Source organism: Pocillopora verrucosa, chromosome 5, assembly GCF_036669915.1.
Source record: "Pocillopora verrucosa isolate sample1 chromosome 5, ASM3666991v2, whole genome shotgun sequence".
NCBI classification, from domain to species: Eukaryota; Metazoa; Cnidaria; class Anthozoa; order Scleractinia; family Pocilloporidae; genus Pocillopora; species Pocillopora verrucosa.
In genome coordinates, this window is record NC_089316.1 from 20,615,605 (window position 1) to 20,642,255 (window position 26,651).

At 37.6% G+C, this 26,651-nt stretch overlaps 2 protein-coding genes across 2 annotated transcripts; one reads left to right on the top strand and one right to left on the bottom strand.

Moving 5' to 3' along the window:
- Positions 1-3,269: 3,269 nt before the first annotated feature.
- Positions 3,270-17,193, bottom strand: LOC131789964 (uncharacterized). Its single transcript, XM_066166483.1, is given in 12 exon segments — positions 3,270-4,305; positions 4,912-5,839; positions 6,595-6,681; positions 8,298-8,366; positions 8,832-8,897; positions 10,358-10,438; positions 10,877-10,942; positions 12,989-13,057; positions 14,332-14,397; positions 15,024-15,089; positions 15,806-16,187; positions 16,190-17,193. Coding segments are annotated over 11 exon segments (2,817 nt in total). The 5' UTR covers positions 17,132-17,193; the 3' UTR covers positions 3,270-4,305; positions 4,912-4,916.
- An 806-nt stretch (positions 17,194-17,999) lies between these two features.
- Positions 18,000-19,135, top strand: LOC136281291 (uncharacterized). Its single transcript, XM_066167690.1, has 3 exons — positions 18,000-18,214; positions 18,286-18,392; positions 18,534-19,135. The coding sequence occupies exons 1-3, from the start codon at positions 18,121-18,123 to the stop codon at positions 18,702-18,704; spliced, it is 372 nt and encodes a 123-aa protein (XP_066023787.1). The 5' UTR covers positions 18,000-18,120; the 3' UTR covers positions 18,705-19,135.
- The last annotated feature ends 7,516 nt before the right edge of the window (positions 19,136-26,651 follow it).

Sequence of the window (26,651 nt, forward strand, 5' to 3'; positions counted from 1 at the left end):
CTGCGACGTCACCAAGATGAAGTCCACGCTTCCTTTTGGATTGTCTATAGACTCCAGAGACGGAACAGGCAGAAAGCAGCGAATGAAAGTTGTGTTGGATGGCATCGTTCAAGCGCTCAACTCTAGAATGAAAACAAGTTTCAGCAGCCCCCTCCCCAACTTCCTTTACTAATTGCACGATTAAATGGAGCCCACCCTTGAATCCAATCCACCCCTATTCACCCCCTAAGAGTCATTTTTATCCACACCCTAAGTCAACTGTTTTGCTTTTACTTACCTATCTCTCACTCTGGCAAGACATGTTATCTGAACTAAGGAAGAAAACTTTGTTTTGATACTCATTTCATAAGGCTGTATTTTGTTTACCATTTGAAATTTGTTAGAAAAGATGATCAACAATGCTCGGCAATCCAAAAGCACTTAAATATCACGCTCTATCGTTGTATAACGCAATGCCCATTAAAATGATGTATTGGGTAATTGTCTCACCTGTGACAAGTTTGTCTGATTATGATCTTTCTATGTGTATTCATGGACAATAAAGACACTATCAAAATAATAACATGCCATTAAAACTGACTTGTTATTTACCTGTGAATTGTTGTTTAACCCTTTGACTTCTACTGGTGACCAACACAGAATTTCTCCTTACAATGTTAATACAATATCAAGCAGACAAGTGAAGAGAATTAAGAAAAAGTCTAGTGGGAGATTAGAAGTTGATCCAATACCAAATTCTTTGAACTAACATCATAAAAATTATGGGTCAGACAGTAAGGAGAATTACTTTTAAGATCTTGGGAAGGAAATGGTTTAAAGCCGCTGAAAGGTTTTGTTTGTGCTTGAATTTGAGCATGAATAGATCAGTTAATAAGTTTGGGAACAAGATACCTGTGTTTAAAAAACAAAACATTTCAAAGAAAGGGGATTTTTGGTTTCAAACGTATTCAATTTAAAGTGCAATTTGAGCTGGAGTTTCAAATATGAGTTACTTATGGTAAGCAGCTAGTCTAAAGTGGTTACAGCATCGGTAGGTTTTCAAAAGCTGTTCTGCTGTTCCTAAAATTAGATCATGCTGATTCTTAATCATAGTTTCACATAGAATTTGAGGAACTGATTAACAGCATATTGAGCCTCACTGTTCCAAAGTGCTCTCTATTCCCTCAGCAACTGGACCAGAAAAGATTATCCTATAGTCTTAACTCAACAAAGTCATAAAAATTGTACTATCTATAATACACTTCCTGTACCATCAGATTAAAGCATGTTTCACAGATGACCCACTCCCCTCAGAAGTGCATAGCTTTTCATCGTCCACCCTCTTTAATACATAAAAATGGAGCTCCCCCTGTTTCTGTGGATCAATGTCAGTTTCTGAGCGACTGAGTACCTACCTGGAAAAGTACTGAGTGATATTTTGAAATGCTTTCATTTCCACTGTGAAGATATTTCCTTTATTATTATTATTATTATTATTATTATTGGTTGCCTTTCTTTTAACATTTATTTTCAAATTTCTGTTCAAATAATATGATTTTTTTTTCTGTTGACTCCCAAGATGCAAAAGGTAGAACGCTGCTAATGAATGTTTCTGTGAGTGGCAAGGTTCAAGGTTCAGGGTTTAATGAAGAGAGGAGCAGATCTGTGTCTGATGAACAAAGGAGGATGGAATTCATTACAACTTGCTGCACTGGGTGGTAACCCTTAAATTATTGCTCTGATGTTAACCCACGTGCCAAACATTGAGTCAAGGTGTGCTGAGAATCTCTCCCTATTTATGATTCCTTTTGTGAATTGTAATTGACAGGCCTTGTTGTGGTTTCTTCAGAAGGAAGTAACTGCAACCAGTGAAAACAACAGGATATAAGAATGTGTTCTGTTTTTCCGCACAGAGTACTGACACTGACATTAATAATGTTATCCTTCTTGACGTGCCAGACATTGACCCAAGGAACACAGAGCAGGGTCCCTTGCCCCTTATGGTAGCTGGTTTTACTGGTAAGGGAGTGGTAAGGGACATGCAGTGACTGGTAACGGACTGGTAAGGGACATACAGTGAAATGGTTTGTGAGAGGAGGACAACTGCAACCTGTGTAGACAACGATGGGATGTGCTGCATAGATAAAAACCGCCTGTGGTGATGCATCTCTAATCATTGTTGTTTGTCGTGGCAAACTGTGGGGTGTAAAGTATAACCTTCGAAGGTACAAATCTTTTGGCTAAAGACAACAACAGACAGGATTCTTTACATCCCGCCTCATCATGTGACCCATACTTTCTAGATTAATTGCTGCTGTGTCACATGCACCTTTCCCTTGCCTGCATAGATTTTGAGTAAAGGGGGCAAGTTTCTTAAGAAACAGTGGTGCTGCGTCGGTGGAAGAGTATAATAGGGTAGTTTACTATTATCAACTGAGTTGATAAAGTTAATTGGCCCCCGTGAAAATTTTAAAAGCTGACGTTTCGAGCATTAGCCCTTCGTCAATCGCTCTAACGCTCAAAAAACTTCAGCGGCTAAACTCTTTGCGGTGACCAATTTACGTTATCAACTCAGTTGATAAACTAAATTACCTAGTTTTTGAGTAGCCTAGTTAGATATGCAAAGTCAAGTTTATTAAACTAGCATACAAAAACAACAACTATCTTGTATACTTCAGCGGTTTGCTACATTATGCCAAACTGACGCTGACACAATTCTCAAAGGCTCACTTAATGCGAACGTGGGGAGAGGACTGGCAAGAGTCACCAACTGTACCCTTCCTAAACGCAGTTCTTCAATCTCTCGAATGTTTTTTATTTTGGCTTGTTTGTTTGGGGCCGCTCATTATTTATCATCTGGGGGTGGGGGGTGAGTAGGGTGGGAACATTTTGTTCCCCTCGCCACCCTTCTATGGCTCTGTAGTATTCTAAGGATTTCCCTTATCAGTAGACACCCCTCTCCAGATGCTCTATTAGTGACAACTGGTCCAACCTCCCTTCCCCCTAAAAAAACCAAGGGCTTCCTTCCCCATAGACGATATATACATGTACTGCTCCCTTTAACCCTCCCCTTTCTCCCTATTTATCCAAACAATGATTTTTTTCACTACTTTCCCAGACGCTAGAAATATCAAAGTCATTCCCTTTGACAAACAAGACTTTCTTTCGTTCGGTGATATAAAATTTTATTGACTACAGTTATAACGTCGCTTACAAAGGTTACCTAAAAATTTGTTGTAATTAGAGCCTCTCAGTGATGTTATCATTTCTTTATTGGTACAGGTAATCGCACTACTTCGAGTGACATTTGGTATAAATACCCCAGTTTTTTGTTTTTTGTTTTTTATTTTTTAAACCATCTTAATTGCACGTGCCCGTAGGGCGTGTGAAATTCGTTGTCTTTTTAAAAATTAAGAGTGCTTACTCATTTCAGTTTGCCTAAGAAAAGTCATGTCACTTCTTATTCATTTTAAAATGAACTAATTTTCGACATAGCTTCACTGATAATGAAGAAACAAACAAAAGGTAAAACACGTACAAAAAGATTCATTCAAACCCTCCAAACATAATTGTGCGTTCGGTCAAATCAACGTGTTACGTCAAAGGAGAAAATTTTCGACATGTCTTTCTTTTTTAAGCTATTATACAGTTCGTTACGGTTTTTTTACTGAAAATGTATTCTATTAACAGGTTTCCTTGAAAAATGAGATATTCTTAACATCGATCGCGTTAAAAGTAAAAGCTATGTGCTATTATATATAATAGTATTTAAAAAATAGATCTGCTATGCAAAATACACTGGCTAAACGTCTGAATTCATACTTCTTTTTTTCAAATTTTACAAAAACATTCCAACCTCGAGTTTAGCTTGATACAAATGTTATCGGAAGACATTTTCAGCTAAGACAAACTTGTTCAACGAAATGCGATTTACGTTCATATTTCCAACTTTTGTATCAAACTACACAGCCGTTATATTACATCTATATGTTCTATAATAATAAAAAGTTTTATAGTAAAAAAACAACCTATTTACTTGTGAAAAATATACAAAATCACATTAATTTTGAAACGTCTTAAATAGGGAAATAAAGAGGCCGTTAACGTTGCAGAAACCTACACTTCTGTCTTTGAAATTAATACGTCCTAGCAAAAAAACACCCTCGTACTTGTGAAATATACATAACATTATATCAATTTTAAAAACGTTTAACTAGATAAAAATAAAATCACCGGTAATATTGTAGACATACACTAACAGTTTTTCCAGTGTAGTACAAACCACAAGAGAACCTCAAATATTGACAACACCACGCAAATTGTAACCTAAGAGAAAAAACCAAAGAGTTTTTTAGGGAGAGAAATGAAGATTCCTCCGACAATTGAACAGGAACACGCTGCACTAAGAGAATGTATATCTTGGTACATATCGTCTCATGCCAAATGCAGCCCAGCACTAACACCGCAACATACGATTCATTCCAATCATTCATATGTTTTAAGCTTATGGCTGTGCTCTGTCCAAACGCCACTGACTTTTGTCTTCGGGTGACTTGTACAGCTTTTATTTCACGAAAGCTTTCACAAGCTGGATAAGCAAATTCTGAGAATAATGCTTGTATGCACACAGTGTTGAAATCAACTAGCTTAATGGAACTAAATCATTACACTCAGCCAACATGCCACAGAAAGCCCAGGCTCAAGTGCAACTTTAACGACAGAAGCTATTCCGTACCGAAACTGTTGAACAGCTCACAAGTTGTACAGATTGTACGTAGGTCTAGTTGGTAAAATATCAAATAAGACACAGCCTGTTAAAAACTTCCTCCAAAACGGCTTCGAAGTTGACGGAACAAACAAACCAGTAGGTTACATTTTGACATTGAAGAGTTAAGCAAACATAAAATAAGCTGTAAAGCTTACTTCACCAACCTGAGTTAATCATTGCCCGTTGTTGACTCACTTCTAGGCACGTGATTCAATAGCAAGTCCAAACAATCTGAGTCACATGATGAGGCATGATACAGAGAATCCTGTCCTTTGTTATCTTTAGCCAAAGGATTGGCTCCCCTCTCAAGAAGATACTTTACACCCTGCAGCTTACCAAAATAAACAGCGATGATAAGAGGTGTTTCACCGTCAACTGTTTTTGAGTCAACGTCCGGCAGGTGGGTAAGGATAAAATCAATGGTAGCAGGGTCACCGCCCTTTGCGGCATAATGTAACGGGCTCCAACCACTTTTGTCTTCACAGGCTATAGCTGCTCCCTTCTCAAGAAACCATTTCACTGCATGTAATTTGCCAGACAAAGCCGCCACCATTAGTGGCGTGGAACCCTGGCCTGTTTTTGACTCAATGTTGGGCAGGTGAGTATGGATTAGAGATATAATATCAGTGTCTCCGCTCTGTGCGGCACTATGTAACATGTTCCAACCTCTTTTGTCTTCACAGGCTATAGCTGCTCCCTTCTCAAGAAACCATTTCACTGCATGTAATTTGCCAGTAAAAGCCGCCACCATTAGTGGCGTGTAACCCTCGCCTGTTTTTGACTCAATGTTGGGCAGGTGAGTATGGATTAGAGATATAATATCAGTGTCTCCGCCAGATGCGGCATGATGTAACGTGTTCCATCCTTTGTTGTCCGTCAGGGAAGGATCTGCTCCCCTTTTAATCATACTCTTCACCGCTTGAACATTGCCATTGAAAGCAGCATTCATTAGCGGCGTTCTGCCTGTTGTGTTCCTGGAGTCAACAGAAAACCCACGAGGAAGCGTCGATTTCAGCTCAGTGACGTCACCTTCTTTTTCAACAAAGTGTAACTGATTCAATTCCTTGTTGTTCTCGCTCACAGAAGTGTCGCCTAAAATCGTATAATGTGAAAGGAAATTAAGATTGGCATCAAACTCCAAGGAGGAGGTGGCTATTGAGATGCATGCACTCTGATTGGTCAAGGATTGCGTCACATCTCGCTAAAATCACCTCGCGCGAAATTTCATCGTTTCAAACTTCTACTGGAAAATGGTTGTTTATCTCGATACGAGTAATCAAAACAAGTTTAACACATTGTATCAACAAAAGTCCCAACAGCTAATTAACAAAACGCCTAAAGCAAAGTCTTGATTTGATTGAATTACAGTTGACGTAAGCGTTACAGACAGGATATGAAAATTATGTTCTATGACTTTTAAATCACTAATTTTCGGCATTTGCCGAGCAGCTATGTTCTTGGTATTGAAGTCTACTGACAGTTATAAAAAAATCATATCATGACAGGCTTCGTTGTGCTTTACAACTTACCCAATTTTCTGTCTAAAAAACAAATTTGTGCCCCTTCTTGCTAGAAGAGGCTCTAAATTAAGATGTTGTGCGAAATTACACGTTGGTCAACATTGGGTATTAAAGGAATGAACCCAAACAAAAGGAAAACAATTGTTACACAATATGAGAACAAAGTCTGATAGCAGTATTACCATATTCCCTTCTTTTCCGTAATTTCCTGCTCTGTATTAATCTTCATTCATCTCCCGCCTCCCCCCCCCCCGCCCATCCCTTCACATTTCCCAATTCCAAAATTGGTTGAAATACATAAATTGCTAAAAGGCATATGGTACATACCTTCTACAGCCGTGCATGTTGCTGCACAGACTTCCTTTTCATTTTTCAGTTCTTCTTCTGTTGAACCACACAGAACTGTACCTGAATCTGATGAATATAAAAAATATAAATTATGCACATATTAAATCAACCAAACACAGGCAAGGCTCAAATTTGAAACAAATTTATTGTATTAGTGCTAACTATAAGTACAAGTAAGAGAATCTTTTTCCTCCTTTTAGCTTCATTGAAAAAGTCATTAGAGCGACGAGAATTTTGTAGAAAAGGGATACATGGAAAATTGTTATTGATATGTTTGATCCATTTGTGCTGGATGACTTGTAAGCAAACGTGAATACATGTAAATAGCTCTTCTTTGATCACCATTGTTCTATGTTTGAGAACTAACTCATTTGTTTTCTAATAGTGCTTTCATTAATAAAGTTTTACCGGTATCTCCGTACATTTCCTTTTAAGTTGAAAGTAAAGCAGAAATACCAGGAGCTGTTAAATAAATACTACACATGTTATATAGCTTCATCCCAATCAGCAATTACTGGTACACGAAGGTCTTTGCTTCACCACACTTAATAACCTTACATGCATTTCCTCGAATAAGCACCTACGCACGAATTATTTCAAGTTTTGGCTAAAAGGAAGGTCGCTTATTAAAATCATATAAACTATAAACTGTTCTGATTTGACTGTAGTTGAAGATTTCTAAAGTTGTAAATAAAGTGGAAATAGAATCAGGTTTTCCATCTATTTTGGACAGTAAGAGAGAAGGGGAGGATGATTATTTGATGGGGGGAGAGGGGTGTCAGTGCTCTTGTTTGATAAGTTGACCTCGCTCACAAAAGTTTCACCTAAAATCCAACAAATTGAAAAGAAATTAAGAAAGGCAAAATTATGCAAGAAAGGTGTAGAGAGGGGAGAATTGTAACACAACTAGTAACTTTAAGGGGGAAATTAAGACCGAGTAAACGTTTAAGTTGTAGAACTGTTATCAATGTGGACCTTGTTAGACAGAAATTTCTTATTTAGTTGAATTGCAAATCGAGATACACCCATCTTGATCTTATGTTAGAGATTTTTCACCAAGACTGATAGTAATTTGCTGTATTGTTGTCTAAACGTGCGGTCGAAGCTTGGTCGATATTAATTGTGTCAATTGTGTCAAGTTTTGGCCGTTGGCCATCACTTTGGTATTCAGTCAAGTTGTTCTATTTCACGTTTGGTAATCAAAAATTGTCCCAACTGCTCGTTAACTACACAGCTAAAGCGAAGCCTCGAATAGGTTTGTTTTAAATTTCTCAAAGTGTTACAGACAGGATATGAAAGTTATGCTACAGAAAAGAATTTCTTCAAAGCCCTGGCATTTTGGAAAACTTTCATAGTTCAGTCACTTTCTATGACATCTGAATCACTACGTATAAGTATTCACCGACCAGCCTTATTCTTTGTATTAGAATTTATTAATAGTTATAATTAACCCTTTACACCCTAATATCAATATGCATTTTCTCCATACTTTCTCTACACGTTTCTTAAGGTTCTGAAAAAGAGAATTTGTTTAACAATCACCAGCTTTTTCTTGTGGATCATTTCCCTTATTCTCATGACCTTAATGTTTGAATCAGGGGTGATCTTGTAAGGAGGAAATAGATGCCAGTCACTCTTAGGTGTTAAAGGGTTAAATGATATGTGTTGTAAAGTTTACTCACCTTGAACAGACTTTGTTTGTTCATTCACATGAATTCTTTTTCTCTTTAAAGAGGTGTTTGGAGCCTTTTCTGTGGAGAAAGAAGAGAAATATCATATTATATGGAATGCCAACTAGTTTGGAAACCTGCAAACAGACTTCCATTTAGGAGACAAGAAAAAGTAGAAATGATGGATGTCTTAACGTCCGTTGTGCTCTTTCACTTCCACACTGTTTCAATGTTCCTTTCTGTCCTTAAAATCAATCTTGCCCCTTTTTGCAAGAGGAGGCTTTAAATGACAATGTTATAAGAAATATATATTGATCAATTTTGTGTATCAAAGGGATTAGACCAAAGCGACAAAATAGGAATGTAATATAAAGTAAGAGGAAAAAGTCTAATATCCCTGAGGAGTCCCAGTCCCTCCCATATAGTTCTTCCTTGTTGTTTTATCCAGGATGTTCTCCCCAACCCCCCTTCCCCCTTCATATTTCACATTGGTTGGAATACATAAATTGCTGATAGGCACGTGGTGTCTTCCTTCTACAACTGTACCTGTTGCTGTCCAAACTTCTTTTGTATTTCTCTGTGCTTGTTTTGTTGAAACATATGCAGCTGCACCTGCAACAATGAGTTTAGGTTAAAAAGACTTATTTTAATACTCCAATGTAAACCGAGCAGTTACATGTTCAAAAGCCACACAAAACTCACGTCCCCGAATCCGTATACTATTATTAGATCATTAGAGGGGCACTCATTGGAATGAGTTCATGTGCATGTGCATATGTTCACTGCCTATAGGTATGACCTAGTTATTTAAGCCTGTGTACCTCCAACAGTATTTTGTCACAGTACCTGAATCTCATGAATACCGAAAATACAAACTATACAGCCATTAAATGAACCAAACACAAATAAGACTCAAATGTTTCACATATTTACTATATCAGTGCTGAGTAGAAGTGAGAGAATATTTTGCCTCCTTTCAGCTTCATTGAAAAAGTCAGAAGAGTGAGAAGCAATTTCGTTTCTTCACCGCAGTGCAAATATGAATTTCTTATATCTAAAATCATCATTCATCACTTGGATGGTTTATTTGGACCCAACACATTGACCAGTTCCCAGTTGGCTTGTTAGCTCATTTGGTAGAACACTGCACCGGTATCACAGAGGTCATGGGTTCAAATCCCATACGGGCCTGAATTTTTTTCAGGTCCTATTTTCAACTACTCGTTTCAGTAGTGTTCTTAGCTGCGAGGATCTCTTAATTTCGAGAGTGAGAAGTGTTGTAACAACTACCTCATATTCTTTTTCATTGCTACAAGGCTTTATCTACTCACTCAATCTCTTTCTGGAGTTCACTGAAAAGTGCTTTGTTTAATAAGTGTTGGGGTAATAAAGTTCTACCGGTATTTCCATACATTTCCTTATAAGTTGAAAGTAAAGCAGAAAGAGCTACAGAAGTTGAACATACAGTATACTAAATAGATTCATCCCAATCAGCAATTACACACAGATCTTTGCTTTTCCAAATTTAATAGTTTTAGAAACATAACTCTCTTATTTAGTTAAATTGCATCATTGACAAATCGAGATTAGTTTGTTGCAACCATCTTGATCTTATGTTTAAGACTTTTCAACAATACTGATATTAATTCGCTGTATTGATGTTTAACTGTGTGGAAAAAGCTTGGTCGGTATCAATTGTGCCAATTGTGTCTAGTTTTGGTTGTGATTGGAAATGCCTGTTAGCTGTCACTTTGGTATTCATTCAAGTTGTCCTGTTTGCTATCAGGATTAATAATAAAAATAGTCCTTGCTGCTTGTTAACAACACAGCTAAAGCGAAGCCTGGACTTGGTATGTTTTCAGGAGCTCAAACTGTAACAGACAGGATATGAAAGTTACGCTACAGAAAATAATTTCTTCGTAACCTTGGAATTTTGGGAAACTTTCATAGTTCAATCATGTCCTATGACATCTGGATCACTAATTTGCAGCATTCACCAACTGGCCCTATTCCTTGTATTAGAGTTTATTGACAGTTATAATTAAATGACATGAGGTGTAAGGTTTACTCACCTTGAACAGACTTTGTTTGTTCATTCCCATCAGTTCCTCTTCTCCTTAAAGAGGTGTTTGGAGCTCTTTCTATGGCGAAAGGAGGGAAATATCACATTATAGAATGCTACCTGGTTTGGAATCCTGCAAACAGACTTCCGTTTAGAACACAAGAAAAAAGTAGAAATGATGGATGTCTTAACGTCTGTTATGCTCTCTCACTTCCACATTGTTTCAATGTTATGTTCTTTTTTTAAAATCAATCTTACCCCCTTTTTGCAAGAGAAGGCTTTACATGACAATGTTATGAGAAATATATATTGATCAATATTAACCAAATATTATAGGGATTAAACCAAAGCAACAAAATAGGAAAGTTACATAAAATAAGACAAAAAACTCTAATATTCTTGAGGAGTTCCAATCCCTCCCCTATAGTCCTTCCTTCCTTCACAACCCCCCTTCCCCCTTCATATTTCACATTGGTTGAAATACATAAATTGCTGATAGGCACGTGGTGTATTCCTTCTACAACTGTACCTGTTGCTGTCCAAACTTTTTTTGTATTTGTCTGTGTCTTCTTTGTTGAAACATATCCAGCTGCACCTACAACAATTTAGTTAAGGTTAAAAAAAAACTTATTTTAATACTCCAATGTAAACCAAGCAGTTACATGTTCAAAAGCCACACAAAACTCACAACCCCAAATGCACAATTATCATTGTTAGATCATTAGTAGATCACTCATTGGAATGAGTTCGTGTGCACGTGTGTATGTTCACTGCTTATAGATATGACCAAGTAAGTTATGCCTGCATACTTCCAACAGTATTTTGTCACAGTACCTTAATCTCATGAATACCGAAAAATACAAACGAATTAATTATGCAGTCATTAAATGAACCAAACACAGGTTAAGACTCAAATGTTAAACATATTAATATATCAGTGCTAAGAGGAAATGAGAGAATATTTTGCCTCCTTTCAGCTTCATTGAAAAAGTCAGAAGAGTGAGAAGTGTTGTGGAGGAAAGAGTAAGGCAAGCACAAACATATTGACATTGTTTGATCCAAGTGCTAAATGACCCATAAGCCAACATGAATACTGCAAGTAAATTAAGCTCTTCTTTGATAACGAATTGTGTCATTTTTGGAGACAACCAACTCTTATCCTTCTTCGTTGCTTCAAGGCTTTATTTACACAGTCTCTTTCTGGAGTTCACTTAAATAGTGCTTTGATTAATAGGCGTTAGGAGAATAAAGTTCTACAGGTATTTCCATGCATTTCCTTATAAGCTGAAAGTAAAGCAGAAACAGTTACAGAAGTTTTACATATATTTAATGGCTTCATTCCAATCAGTAATTACACAAAGGTCTTTTCTTCACAAAATTTAATAGTATTAGATACTGCATTTATTGAATTAGCTCAGTTTTTTGTAAAAGGCAAAATCAGCAACTGGGACTTTCTACACATTGATCAGGCATAAAAACCTAAGCCTTGTAGACCTTTTCTTCCCAACCATTCTATAGCGAAAGTGAACCGTTTACCTTGAACACCTCCAAATTAAAGGGTGCTAACTTGTATTTCACTGGAAAGACTTAACACTTCTGTATTCCCCACCCCAGCCTGGCGGTACAGAAAGGCAGGGCCTTTGCCAAGAACAGGGTTGTTTACCATTTCACCAAAGAAACCAGTTGGATGACTAATAAATACTAATAGTTTAAGACTTCTAGGGAGGCACAGCTTAATGTTAGGTGGATCAAAATCAAGATGGAAAAAAAGAGCCTTTGTCTAATGTGCAATGTTACAAGGAGAACTGCCACTAGCTTCCATCAAAGTAAAGCAGAGAAAAAACATCTTCCTAGTCATTTTCCTCCTCCTTTTCCATTTGCTCCTCCCCCAATCTCCTTTTTTCCTCCCCCTTCTTCCTTTGTTATTCTACCTATGGTTTTTTCCTCTCCCTTTCCTCTTGCTGTCCCTTCTTTTTTTTTGTTTTCCTCTTTTTTTTTCCCTCTTAAGATTTAGGAAAACCCTCCATTGGTGATCTTTCCCAGATTTGCCAGTTGTTAACTAAATTATTTACCTCTTGTAAAAACTATAGTCACTAGCAGAAAAGTCTAACTTGAACCTTCCAAAAAAACTTGAAGTAGGGACTTCCCCCTTTTAATTAGTTTTGCACAAGTGTCAAGATGAAGAGGAAATGTTAAGCAACTTAAGTATGATTGATGTTTTAATGTGGGGTTGAAGCTTGGTCGATATTAATTGTGTTAATTGTGTCAAGTTTCGGTTGTGATTGAAAATGCCTGTTGGCCATTACTTTCAATGGTATTCAGTCAAGTTGTTCTGTTTGCTGCCAAGATTAGTAAATAAATAAAAAATAGTCCTAACTGCTCATTAACAACACAGCTAAAGCGAGGCCTTGACTTGGTTTGTTTTCAGTTGCTCCAAGTGATATCAAAGGACAGGATATGAAAGTTATGCTACAGAAAATAATTTCTTATTGCCTTAGCAATTTGGAAAACTTCCATAGTTTAATCATGTTCTATGACATCTGAATCACTAATTTGCAGTATTCACTGACAAGCCCTTTTCTTTGTTCTAGAGATAATTGACAGTTATCATAAAATGTCACGCTTTGCAAAGTTTACTCACCTTGAACAGACTTTGTTTGTTCATTCCCGTCAGTTCTTTTTTTCTCTAAAGAGGTGTTTGGAGCTTTTTCTGTGGAGAAAGGAGAGAAATGTCATATTATGGAATGCTACCTGGTTTGGAAAACTGCACATAGACTACTATTTAGAAGACAAGAAAAAGTAAAAATGATGGATGTCTTAACATTTCTTGTCCTCTCTCACTTCCACATTGGTTCAATGTTACTACCCTTAAAATCAATCTTGCCCCCTTTTTGCATGAAGATGCTTTATGTGACAGTGTTATGAGAAATTACACATTGATCAATTTTGGATATTTAAGGGATTAAACCAAAGCAACAAAATAGGAATGTTACACAAAATAAAAGGAAAAAGTCTAATATCCCTGAGGAGTCCCAGTCCCTCCCCTATAGTCCTTCCTTGTTGTTTTATCCAGGACGTCTCCCCAACCCCCCTTCCCCTTTATATTTCATATTGGTTGAAATACATAAATAGCTGAAGAGTTTATGTTAACATGACTTATTTTAATACTCTAACGTAAACCACGCAGTTATATGTTCAAAAGCCAAACAAAATTCACAGCCCTGAATGCACAAATTATTATTATTAGATCATTAGAAGCACACTCATTGGCATTAGTTCATGTACACATGCATGTTTGCCACTTATAGATATGGCCCAGTAATTTATGCCTGCATACTTCCAACAGTATTTTATCACAGTAACTGAATCTAATGAATATGAAAAAATACAAATCATGCAGTAATTAAGTGAACCAAACACAGGTAAGACTCAAATCTTAGAGCATGGGTACTCATTGGTCATAGTATTCAACTGGAAGATGCAGATAATATGAATGTTGAAGCAATGTAAAGCTGATTTACCAGAGTTTTTCATTCTTTTAAGAGCTCTTCTGTAGCATACTTGATTCACTGATTTGTTCCTGACAATGCTCCTGACAGTTGCAGTTTTACTGTAATATTGCTAAATGGATCATGCTAAGTAAAGTTTACTCACCTGGTACACACTCTTCTTTCTTATTTTTTTAATAAGTTCTACTTAGCTGTTTAGTGTATTTGAAGAAAATTAAACAAACTAAGCAAATTATTAATTCCAGTTTCTGCTCAAATTAGACTGAACTTGTCAATTGTTAATCAGAAATTATCTGCTGATTCAAGACAAACCTTCAACAATAATTCAACATTCAATGTTACATAGAATTTTACAACTCTACTTTCTGACTGTCAGAGATCTTTTGTACAGTTCAAACAATATCATGCAAGCTTATTTTTAAGAAAAGAACCAAATTAGGGTATAACCTGCAATTTTAAATGTTCATTCACCCACCTGGTGCAGACTCACTTTGTTCCCTTCCATCTCTTTCGCCAACTTCTAGGCCATGTAAAAGATTGCCTACCCAAAGTGAAGAGAAATATTTATCAGATAAGCTGACATCTTAGCTAGCCTACATATAATTGTGTTCTGTCACGTGTCTAGCGTTACCACACAGTTTAGCATTGTAGCAAGGTATCATGGTATTGATTTTCCATGTGATTTAGGGATTGTCATTGTATTGTCGTGCTCGCTGGTGAAAACCCTTTCTTGTTTCACCGCGAAAATTTACTTCGAATAAATCTGGTTACACTGACTGATGAAGGATTTACGTCTCTTTTGTTATGGTGAGCAAACTTATGGATCAGTATCCAAAGGATCAGAACAAATTGACTGCCAATCATTTTAAAGATTCAACATCTTACCCCCTTCTAGGCAACCCATGGGCAAATGGCAGTGAGGTTACCCAGGGTGTTGCCTGTGGGAGGGATGTTGAAGCTTTGAATTGATGGTGCATAACGGTTTGCAAAATTTTAGATGACACAATTCTACTTTCATCACAAAATTGTTAGATTGATGTGTATGCTGTAAAAATACTCATGAAAATATTAATTTTGATAAATAATTTGACTTTTTTTTGACCTGTGTCCCTCCCAGCAAATATTACTCATTGCTCATGGATTTTACAATTATCATCCAAAATTTACCTTTTGCTGTCAAGACCTCCTTCCTTTGTGTTTGTTCTTTATTGTTTGAACTACAAGGAACCTTTCCTGGAAATAAAGGAAATAAATAAAGCCAATTTAATTTCAGGATGCCATATTTCCTCCTATAAGTGCCTGAAAGGGGGGGGAGGGGGGGCAACTTCCTGGATGGAAGGTGCTTAGTGGCATGAAATTTAAAAGAACAGATTAGACACCTAACAGAACTCTTCAATCACGTGGAGATTAAAATAACTGAATGGAAAAGAAACTATTCTCCTGCACTGATTCCACTATAGGTAAAGTCCAAAAAGTTACAATTAAATGAAGCAGCAATAGAAACAGATTTTCATTGTATCCCTACTATTTTAACAAAATGAGGGAGGAGGGGGGGTAGTAATTCGAGGGGGTGCTTTTTGGAAATTACAGTCTAAGTTGTGAATGCTTATTTGGGGGGGGGGCACTTATTTGAACATGGGCTTTTATTCGAGGAAATACAATTAGTAATCTTGCAAAAAAATGTCTTAAATAAGTGATCTCTCTCTTGATTACTTTTTCAAAAATGACAGTAAGGGCATTAATAAGTAGCAACCTTCAGTGACCAATAACAAGAATTGGAGACAGTTCCTGATCATCTAATAGGTATGCACTTGAAAGTAACACAATTGTTTCTATTACAAAGGAATAAATCTTTTTTGGGGAAGTCAGTAGCTATAATTCTCACGGTGCAAACATTCTTTGAAATTGACATTGACTTAGACATTACAGTTATCATTACAAAAGCAAACCTGTGATTACAGTCTCCTTAGGAGAGGGATTGGGAGCCAACTGCAGAATCACCTTCATAAACTTTTCACTTTCTTCCTTCCAGTGGTACCTCTTCCCATAATTCTCTCTCAGACACACAGCGGAGGCATATCTCTCATCTGGTGATTGTTGTGATAGCTCTTGGATTCTGTTTGCCCATTCCTCTGGTGAAGCTGAGGAAATGACCACAGCCATCCCACCATCCACAGTTTGGAGGGCTTTGGCTATCCCACATTCCCCGGAGACCAGTAAAGGCACACCAGCTGATATGGCCTCTAGGGCCACCAGCCCGAAGCCCTCGGTGCGGGATGGCATCACAACTACATCCGCTTGACGAAACATCTCCCTCATTTCTTCGTAATTACAAAATTACAAAAGCCTCTGATGGTTAGTTGATTCCGTGTTATTTTCGTTTCCTCCAGGAACCATTTTTCAATCTTCCGTTGTTGATCTTGTGGTGCACCAACAAAAGTGAGCTCGAATTTTCTTTCCAGTGAAGCTACAGCCTTACCGATTATATCGTATCCTTTCAGTTCAAAGTCCTCAAAGCTTCCACGACCGAACATGAAGATGCGAAACTCATCTTCTCCTGATGATTCAAATTTATTCGATTTCCTTGCTGTTGGATTGACATACTTTTCGAAAATCCCCGGAGTGATGACTTCTACTTTGAAATCTGGCAGACTTCTTTGATATTTTCCTTGTAGTAGGGAGCCTACTGCAACGACTAAGTCAGATGCTTTGCAGAGCTCCAGTTCTCGTTTGTTCTTCGCTTCGTTATCTGCAATTGCATCGGCCGTAACGCTGCATTCCAGCTTGTACTTTCCAAGGTCCTCGCAAAACACATGCACAAAGTGTATCCACTTACAGCCTGTTATTCGTCGAATGGAATAAGCCGCACCACCAAACTTTCTACCGTGGCCAACGATGATGTCAGGATTGGGAAGCTCTGATGGTGGAAATCGAATCCATTCAAGCGGATCACTAGATCCAGGAGGGCGCTGTGCTGTGATTAAATGGATTCCATTGCTGCTCGCATCTTGTCGTTCTTCTTCTGTGCTTTGGCAAACAGAGCAGTGAACCCTGATTCTTTCTTTCGAATACTTCGCTAGATTCAAAGCAAGCTCCCTGTTAAACGTTGATAATCCACCTTTCGAAGAGCCCCACTCGCCACAGATAAACATAACATCAATACACTGATCCACGATTACTTCTGCGCTACAAGATGCTCCGCCCTCGAGGTCTTTAGTTTTCCCTTTATCTTTCACAGAATTCGCGTCGAGTGCATTCAAGGATCCTCTTTCCATCTCAAGGCTTTTTCAATAGACAAATGTGAAGTGTAGAAAAGAGAATCACTTGTACGCTGGATCTTTACACGCAACTTCCGCCTTTAAGTCGCGTGCGAAATAAGAGCTTTCCGAACACTTTCCGAACATTTTCCGAAACGTCACGGAAAAGAGAATAGTCCTAGGTCCATATCAAGAAGAACTGTGATAGTCTCTTCTATTCTTCCTTGGTTCTTTCTTGTTACACTCGGAAATGACCGAACTCAACATTCTGTAAGTCACAAAAAGAGAAGCCATCATAAACCACAATCGAATGGAAACGAAACTTAGATTTCTTGTCTCCTCATCCTCAGTAACAACATGTTAATGCATAGAACTTTTGTTAACGCTCTTAAACCAGGCATTGTGCAACAAAGATCTCAGTTTTAGTGTCCTTGTCCACCGTATAAAGATGTTTGTTGGACAGAGATTCATTTTGACGACATCGTGGCCTCCTCTGCTCAAGCTGTCATACCTTTCAATTTTTTGATAATGTTGACAAACAAGCAAAAAAATGATCTAGCCGAAACGAAGAGATTTGTTTTTTTTTGTTATTTTTTTTTGTGTGTCTTTTTTTTTCTTTCCTTCATAGGACGATTGTAGTAGGGAAAACTAAACTGGAGTGATCCAAACACACGTCATCATCAAAAGAACCATAACCAGGCATTTGAGTTAAGGAACATATAGATAAAAATAAATGAAGTTATGAAATTAAAATAACTGAAAAAAAAAAGTAACTAAAGACTCCCCAACCCGACCCTAGTTAGGGAGTAGTGTGCTTCTCCCCAGGCTTGCCCTTTTTTTTTTTTATAACCATGATGCAAGCGGAGAAAGGTACGTGTTTGAAGCCTCTTTGTTTCATGGTTTTCGGTCGGATGAATTTATTTTGGTGCTGATAATCGCTAAAATGTGACACGAAAATTTATGATAGCACTCTTCGATGAGTCTCCCAACATTGCTGAGGACGCGAAATGAACAATGAAAATAGCGGAGAGGAGGAGGAGGATGGACAGATAGAGTCGCCTTTGAATGATTCGATTAACAGTAATTCGAAAACCCGCCAAGGTACTTTGAAGTATTTGGCGTGATTTCGGTCATCTCGAGTAACTCACGAACTGTTATTTATCCCTGTACAGCTGTTGACGAAAATGCATCAGAAAGTCTTAAACCGCCCAACAGTAAGATATTTCAGCTTCAAATGGATGAGTTTGGTTCAAGAATTCGAGAGACTGGAGAGAAACTGGTAACACTTTGCTGATTAAGCCGATTTTGAATGAGTCCCTTTCATTGAGAGATATCTTGTCGTTGTTGTTATCGCAGGTGTAAAATCGTTTTTTCTTACTTTTTATTTGTTTTTAAAATTTCCTTAATTCTTTGCTTGTAGAAATCACTTGAAAAGCAGATGTTGTTGTCTGGGGGCAGAATTAACAAGTCGGCTGCCCTGGTCGATAAGGAGAAGTTGCACGAAGAACTTCAAGACCTACGCACTCAGCGCGAGAAAGTCATCGAAGAAAAGAAACATTGTGATCTCGAACTTAAAGGGTTAATTAAATGATCAACTTCGGAAGAAGGTTTGTTGTATTTTGCTCTCGAAATCCGCGAATAGCACAACGACAGTATGTTTTCTAAACTATTTTTGGCAAGTGACATGAAGGTTGCGGATAAATTGTAGTGGTAAACCGCTATAAAAAGCTGTTTCCGATTTATTTTATTGTTATTTCTCTGAATTGATCTGTGATCTTCCTTTTAATTGAAGGGTTACCAGCTCTGTGCTTTTTTAATTTAGTGATGTGATTACAGTCGACCATTTTTCTGTCGATTGCCATTTATCGGATTGAAGAAATATAACTCAAGTTTGTAACTAAATTGGAATTGGATCATCACCAAAAAATCTTTTTATAGCCAGTTTAATTTATTATGTTATTTTTGTTATAATGTGTCTGGAGGAACAAATTTGGGTAAAATTTCCGCACAGCCCCATCCTACATTATGCATTCAGTTCTTGAATAGAGAAAACAATGACAAAAACAATACATTTCCATTGGGAAAACAGATTTGTTTTACAATAGTATTGGGCTGTGCGGAAATTTTACCTAAATTTGTTTAGTTTATAGTAACGTGGCTTTTTCCAAAGGGATGATGTTGAAATTTGAAAGCGGTTCATTAAACCCAAATATACGTTTTGTTTGAGTGACAGATATTTAGCGAACTGAAATTTTTTATTTAACTTAACCCACCAGAGATTTTGTGAGTTTCCCATCTTGTAAATGCAAAAATAATGCAATAAAGATTTAAGCAGTCATTTCTAAAATTTAACAAGTGAAAGGGAATGCAAAGTTGTATAAAAAAAAAAAAAATACAGGCTGCTAAGGAAAAGTTGTAAAAATGGAATTTTTTAGCTGGCAATAATTTTTTTTCAATGCATCTTCACCATGTAGTAATCAGTCAAAATTTTATGCAACTGTATCATATACATTTTTGGATGAATTATGAAGAGATGCCACAGAATACCAATTAAAAGCAAATTTTAAAATGGTTATAGAAGATAACTTTTAATGTTGATGATGATTGCATATTGGAACTTTTAGTTATACACATATTTTTTGCTACCTCTTGGTGACACTTGAAGTATTGTTGGGTCAAGTTTTGATTCTTCTGCAACTTAAATTTGGTCAATTTTGATTTGGGATTGGCAGGGAAACAGAAGAAAAAAGCTGTTACGAGAAACATATTTTGGTACACACAAGCAGTGAAGGAAAGATGCAACATTTAAATTTTGCTAAAATAGATATGTATTGCATACCTATTAGGGCTGCAAAGTGTCTCAGAGAACACATAATATTGCATATTTACCTTATAAAGAAATGGCCAATTATTGTGATTAAGACTTACACATCTGAAAAGAAAAAAAGTATTGGCATGTAAGAGTGAGCTATGTGCATTCATATCTCTGTAGGCTTGATGCTATTAACTTACAGAGAGGTAATTACTTATATTTTCTCTTAACCCTTTACATCCTAACATCAGTATGCATATTCTCCATACTGTTCTCCATACATTTTCAAAGAGGCTGACAAGGAGAATTTGTGTAACGGTCAAGAGCTGCTTTAGTTGGTGATCATCTCCTCTATTCTCCTAACTTTCATGTTTGATTTAGGGGTGAAATAGAAAGGAGAAATTAGATGCTAGTCAGTCTTAGGGGCTCAAGGGTTAACTGTGTGTACAAAGCTCCACACAGCTGTCGAGACTGTGTTGTGTTTTGTTTTATAAAACTTTATTGCTGCTTAATATCTGATAGGTAATTGCAAAATAAACTTAGAGGTAAACAAATAGAAGACAATATGAAAACAGTAATATATTATATAGGAAATTAATACTTATTAACAAACTTGAGTTGAAAACAGAGAGCTGGAACAAACGAGAAGAGTGCATACCCAGTGAATAAGCTTTACATTACATTGTAAAGATATCTGAGTTAAACAGCTTATTGTAACTGTCTATTAGACTAGCTTGTATGCAACAGATCAATAAATCTATCAGGTCTGACAAGGAGAATAAAAAGTATTAATAAATTTAGCTCTAAGCTTTTTTTCACAATGTTAGAGGATTATAATTAGCACCTTAAATTATTTGGAATAATCAACTATGGTCAAGCAAAGACCTTAATGCAATTGCTGACTGAGATAAAGCTTAAATTTAAAAAATATAGAATTTATGTAACTGTTTCTGCTTTAGTTCCGACCAAAAAGGAAATGTATGGAAACAATACCTGTAGAACTTTATTATCCTAACACTTATTAATCAAAGCGCTACTTGACTAAACTCCAAAAAAAGAGATCTCATGAGAGTGTACATTTATAGATAAATCCTGAACCAATAAAGAATGAAATGAGTCAGTTCCTAAACATAGAATGATATGTTGATCAAAAAGAGCTATCTATATCTATTTACGGCTTATGGGTCAGTCAATTGGCACTTGGATCAATTGTCAAAATGTTTGTGCGTATATAATTTTGTCTGCCTTTTTTCCATATAACACTCTGGTCCCACACTTCACTGAAGCTGAAACTGGAGGCAAAATATGCTTTATTTTACTTAGCTCTGCATTGAACATGTTTAACATTTGAGTCTTGCCCGCGTTTGGTTCATTTAATTACTGCGTTTTCTGGTTTTTTGTTGTTGGTATTTTTTTTTCAAATTCGTCTGATTTAGGTACAGCTGTACATGATTCAACCGTTCTGAGAACAAGCAGAGAGAAATAAAAAAGAATCTTTTACAGCAACAGATACAGTCACTGTTGTAAAAGGTATACTATGTGCCTATCAGTAATTTAATATGCAAGGGGGAGAGACTGGGACCGATCAGCGATATTACACTTTTTTACTTCAATTTTTTGTAACATCTATATTCTGGTGCTTGGCCTCAATCCCTTTAAAACTCAAAGTTTATTAAGATGTAACTTCTCGTATCATCTTTAATTAGAGCCTCTTTTTGCCATAAGAGGTGTTGAAATTATTGGCATTTTACTTTTTTCGTTGTTTGTGTTTGACTTGACTATTTGATTACTAATCACCGACTGGAAGCGACTGTTGAATGTAAGCGCAGAGTGACACAGATCAGAAATGGATGATGACGTTTAATCGATAGGAATAGGTTTAATACAGTACGTGAATGGTTTTATTGTAATTTTTGAAGAACGCATCCTTGTGAGTTAAGAGGAAAAACCTTGTGAAACCAGTGAGGAGAATGTATTCTAAAAAAAAAAACGTGATTCTTCAAGTGTGGTTGGTTTTGGTTAGCGAACGGGAAGTTCGCCATTAATTAGATTTTTTTCAGCGAGCAGAAACCGAGAAATTCCCAACAGGGGCAAGAATTTGTTTTAGGGCCGAACTATTACTACTAGTAGAGCAAATCGAGAGAGAAAGAGCACAACTTATTTGTAGACACTCATCATTTCTGCCTTTTCCTTTTTTGTGTTTACTCGCAAGTTTGGCGAGGATTGTTCAATACCACGGATTGTAAGGAGTCATAAATTTAAAGTGACTCGTCGATCCGTACGATCCGTACGGATCGTGTAATGATCTGAAATGTATTTACGAGTCGTACGCTCCTAACGCGCGAGTCGTCTGCTGTACTCACGAGTCGTAAGGTCGTGGTGTCGATCCATAAATGTTCTTAAAGAGACTTTTTTCACCACTTGAGTCTTTCAGGCCATGGTGGATTTTGTCGTTTCGTACGATCCCTAGAGATCGTGTGAAAAATTCACGAATCGTGTGACCCGTACGAATCGCCTAATGTATTCTCGGGTCGTGTTGTCCATCCGTGAATCTTATTAGGGATACTTGGATTTTGTCTGCTAACCTGGTGGTGTGTCGTGCACTTCGTGTGTTGCTCTTTGGTAGAACTAGTTACACCCTTGTTGTTTGCATGTGCACTGAGCAAGTGATCCGCTCCTATCGTGCAGATCAAGCGTGCATTTTAATCCACGCGTCAACACACTTGGTCATGGCCAGAGAGACTCTAAGTCTCTCTTATGAGGTGTACAGATCGACCGGAAAACTTGACTACTCGTGAATACAATGGCAAATCTCCTTGTCGCCTAATATTTCTCCTAAAGTAAAATTTACTAGTTCCATGATAAATCTTATGTGTCTACATCGTTCTTGTATTATGTTGCCTTAATTCCTTTAAAAATTTTACGATTTTAGGCGCCACCTTTGTGAGCGAGGACAACAAGGCATTGAATCAGTTACACTCTGCTGAAAGAGACAGCGACGTCACCAAGATGAAGTCCACGCTTCCTTTTGGATTGTCTATAGACTCCAGAGACGGAACAGGCAGAAAGCAGCGAATGAAAGTTGTGTTGGATGGCAACGTTCAAGCGCTCAACTCTAGAATGAAAACAAGTTTCAGCAGCCCCCTCCCCCCCCTCCCCAACTTCCTTTACTAATTGTACGATTAAATGGAGCCCACCCTTGAATCCAATCCACCCTCATTCACCTCCTAAGAGTCATTTTTATCCACACCCTAAGTCAACTGTTTTGCTTTTACTTACCTATCTCTCACTCTGGCAAGACATGTTATCTGAACTAAGGAAGACAACTTTGTTTTGATAGTCATTGCAGGAGGCTTTATTTTATTCACCATTTGAAATTTGTTATAAGAGACGATCAACAATGCTCGGCAATCCAAAAGCACTTAAATATCACGCTCTATCGTTGCATAACGCAATATCCATTAAAATGATGTATTGAGTAACTGTCTCACTTGTAACAAGTTTGTCTGATTATGATCTTTCTATGTGTATTCATGGACAATAAAGACACTATCAAAATAATAACATGATATTAAAACTGACTCGTTATTTACCTGTGCATTGTTATTTAACCCTTTGACTTCCATTGGTGACCAAAACAGAATTTCTCCTTGCAATGTTAATACAATATCAAGCAGACAAGCCGGAAGAGGATTAAGAAAAAGTCAAGTGGGGATTGGAAGTTGATCCAATATCAAATTCTCTGAACTAACACCGTAAAAATTTTGTGTCAGACATTAAGGAGAATTGCTATTAAGATCTTGGGAAGGAAATGGCATGACAGGACGGAAAACGCGTGCACTGTAAGTACCTCCCGTTGTCCCATACAAAGCCTTAGAAAACTTTTCTAAGGCTTTGTATGGGACAACGGGAGGTACTTACAGTGCACGCGTTTTCCGTCCTGTCATGTTAAAGCCGCTGAAAGGTTTTGTTTGTGCTTGAATTTGAGCATGAATAGACCAGTTAAAAAGTTTGGGAACAAGATACCTGTGGTTAAAAAACAAAACAATTCAAAGAAAGAGGATTTTTGGTTTCAAAAGTATTCAATTTAAAGTGCAATTTGAGCTGGAGTTTCAAATATGAGTTACTCATGGTAAGCAGCTAGTCTAAAGTGGTTACAGCATCTGTAGGTTTTCAAAAGCTGTTCTGCTGTTCCTAAAATTTGATCATGCTAATTTTTAATCATAGTTTCACATAGAATTTGAGGGACTGATTAACAGCATATTGAGCCCCACCGTTCCAAAGTGCTTTCTATTCCCTCAGCAACTGGACCAAAAAAAATCATCTTCAAGTCTTAACTCAATAAAGTGATAAAAATTGTACTTCAGTAGTACACTTCCTGTACCATCAGATTAAAGCATGTTTCACAGATGACCCACTCCCCTTAGAAGTGCATAGCTTTGGTAAAAAAATACGGTGCTCCCCCTGTATTTGTGGATCAATGTCAGTTTCTGAGCTACTGAGTACCTACCGGGAAAAGGATTCAGTGATATTTTGAAATGCTTTCATTTCCCCTGTGAAAATATTTCCGTTATTACTATTATTATTGTTGTTGCCTTTCTTTTAAGATTTATTTTCAAATTTCTGTTCAAATATTATGATTTTAGGCAGCATTTCTCTTGAATTTTCTGTTGACTCCCAAGATGCAAAAGGTAGAACACAGCTAATAAATGCTGCTGTGAATGGCAAGGTTCAAGCATCATCATCATCATCATGCCCTTTACGCCTAACAGGCATGTAGGGCAGCAACGTGTTCCCTCCACATCTGGCGATCCCTTGCCATGAACTTGATGCCCTCCCAGGTCTTCCCCATCTCCTTTATTTCCTTCTCAACTGTCCGTCGCCATGTGATCTTGGGGCGACCCCGCTTGCGTTTCCCTTCTGGCGTCCAATGCATAGCAGTTTTTGCAATGGAAGCTTCTTGGCGGGTGACATGGCCAATCCACCTCCAGCGTCTCCTCATCAGGATGGTAGCCATTGATTCGGTTCCACACCGTTCAAAAGATCTTTGTTGGAAATGACATTAGGCCAAAAGATGCGTAAAATACGCCGAAGGCTTTTGGTGTGAAAAGTGGAGAGTTTTGATAGATCCTTCTCCGTTAAGCACCAACATTCTGAGCCATACAGGAGGGTTGTAAGGACGCAGCTATGATAGAGCTTCAACTTGGTACGAGTACTATAGGTGGAAGAACGCCATACCTTATTCATCATATTGAGCGAATTTGAGGCCCCTTACAATAGACACCCAGCAGCCGCTAGAGAACTTTGAGTTTAGATCAGTCTCGGAAAAGGTTGTCTTTAATGCATTAAAGAGCCTTAAGAGAAATAAGTCCTCTGGCCTTGACAACTTTCCTTCTGGAATGTTAAAGGACTCTGCTGATATAATAGCCAAGCCTCTCACGCATATAATTAACCTGTCTCTCGCAACAGGGTCTGTACCTACTGACTGGAAAGCGGCTAAAATTGTACCACTTTTTAAATCTGGTTCAATGGCCGAAATCGACAATTATAGGCCTATTTCAATACTTCCTTCAATGTCAAAGATCCTGGAGAAAGTGGTATTTAAGCAGCTGATGGCTCATTTTGAACAGAATGGTCTACTTTCTCATTTTCAGTACGGCTTTCCGTCGCATGCGCTCTACTGAACTGGCCGTTACTCATCTTACCGATGTTATCAGAAGAGAAGGTGAGAATGGTAACCTGACAGGCTGTGTTTTCATCGATCTATCCAAGGCGTTTGACACCATCAGTCACTCTGGCCTCCTGAGCAAGCTTTCAACTTACGGAGTTCGTGGAACAGAACTCGCATGGTTCACTGATTACCTTTTCTGCAGATCACAAGTTGTCCAATATAAAGGCGTGCTATCAGAACCTCAACCCATTCTCACAGGTGTTCCTCAGGGAAGTATCCTGGGTCCTATCTTATTCATTATCTTTTTCAACGATGTACATAAACCGCTTCAACACTCGAAGATTATCACTTATGCCGACGATTCAGTCATCTATACCTCTTCTAAAGATATTGATACTATACAGAGAAGCCTTAGCGAGGATATGAATAACCTGTGCGAGTGGTTTAAAGACAACGAACTGATCATTAACCTAAAAAAGGACAAGACGGAGTCTATGTTATTTGGAACAGCTAAAAGAATCAACCTTCAAGACAAGGAACTTAAACTTTCTGCTAATGGGTCACTCATCAATAATACCTCTACCTATAAGTACTTAGGTGTTCACCTTGACTCATCACTAAACCTCGCATCACATTTTGACCGAATCTATAAAAAAGCTGCAACCAGAATCAATCTCTTGCGATCAATTCGTCCTTTGATCGACCAAAAGTGTGCAGAATCGATCTATAACACTATGATCACACCTATCTTTACCTATTGCGGAACACTTGGTCTTAGCTTTCCGGATTACCGAAAGGAAATGATAAAGAACATCGAACGACGAGGCTTTAAAGTTATCGGCAATAGTTCTTTTAATCCCCCATCCGTGAACAATTTGATCAAGCGTAAAAGCTGTCTGTTTGTTTTCGACTGTCTCCTGAATAATGTTTGCACACCCTTTAAGAACTACTTCGAAAGGCTGGTTCATTCTAAGGCCACTAGGAATAACGGTATATCAGTGAAATTACCCAAAGTTCGTTTAGAATTTGGTAAAAAGAGCTTCTATTACCAAGGA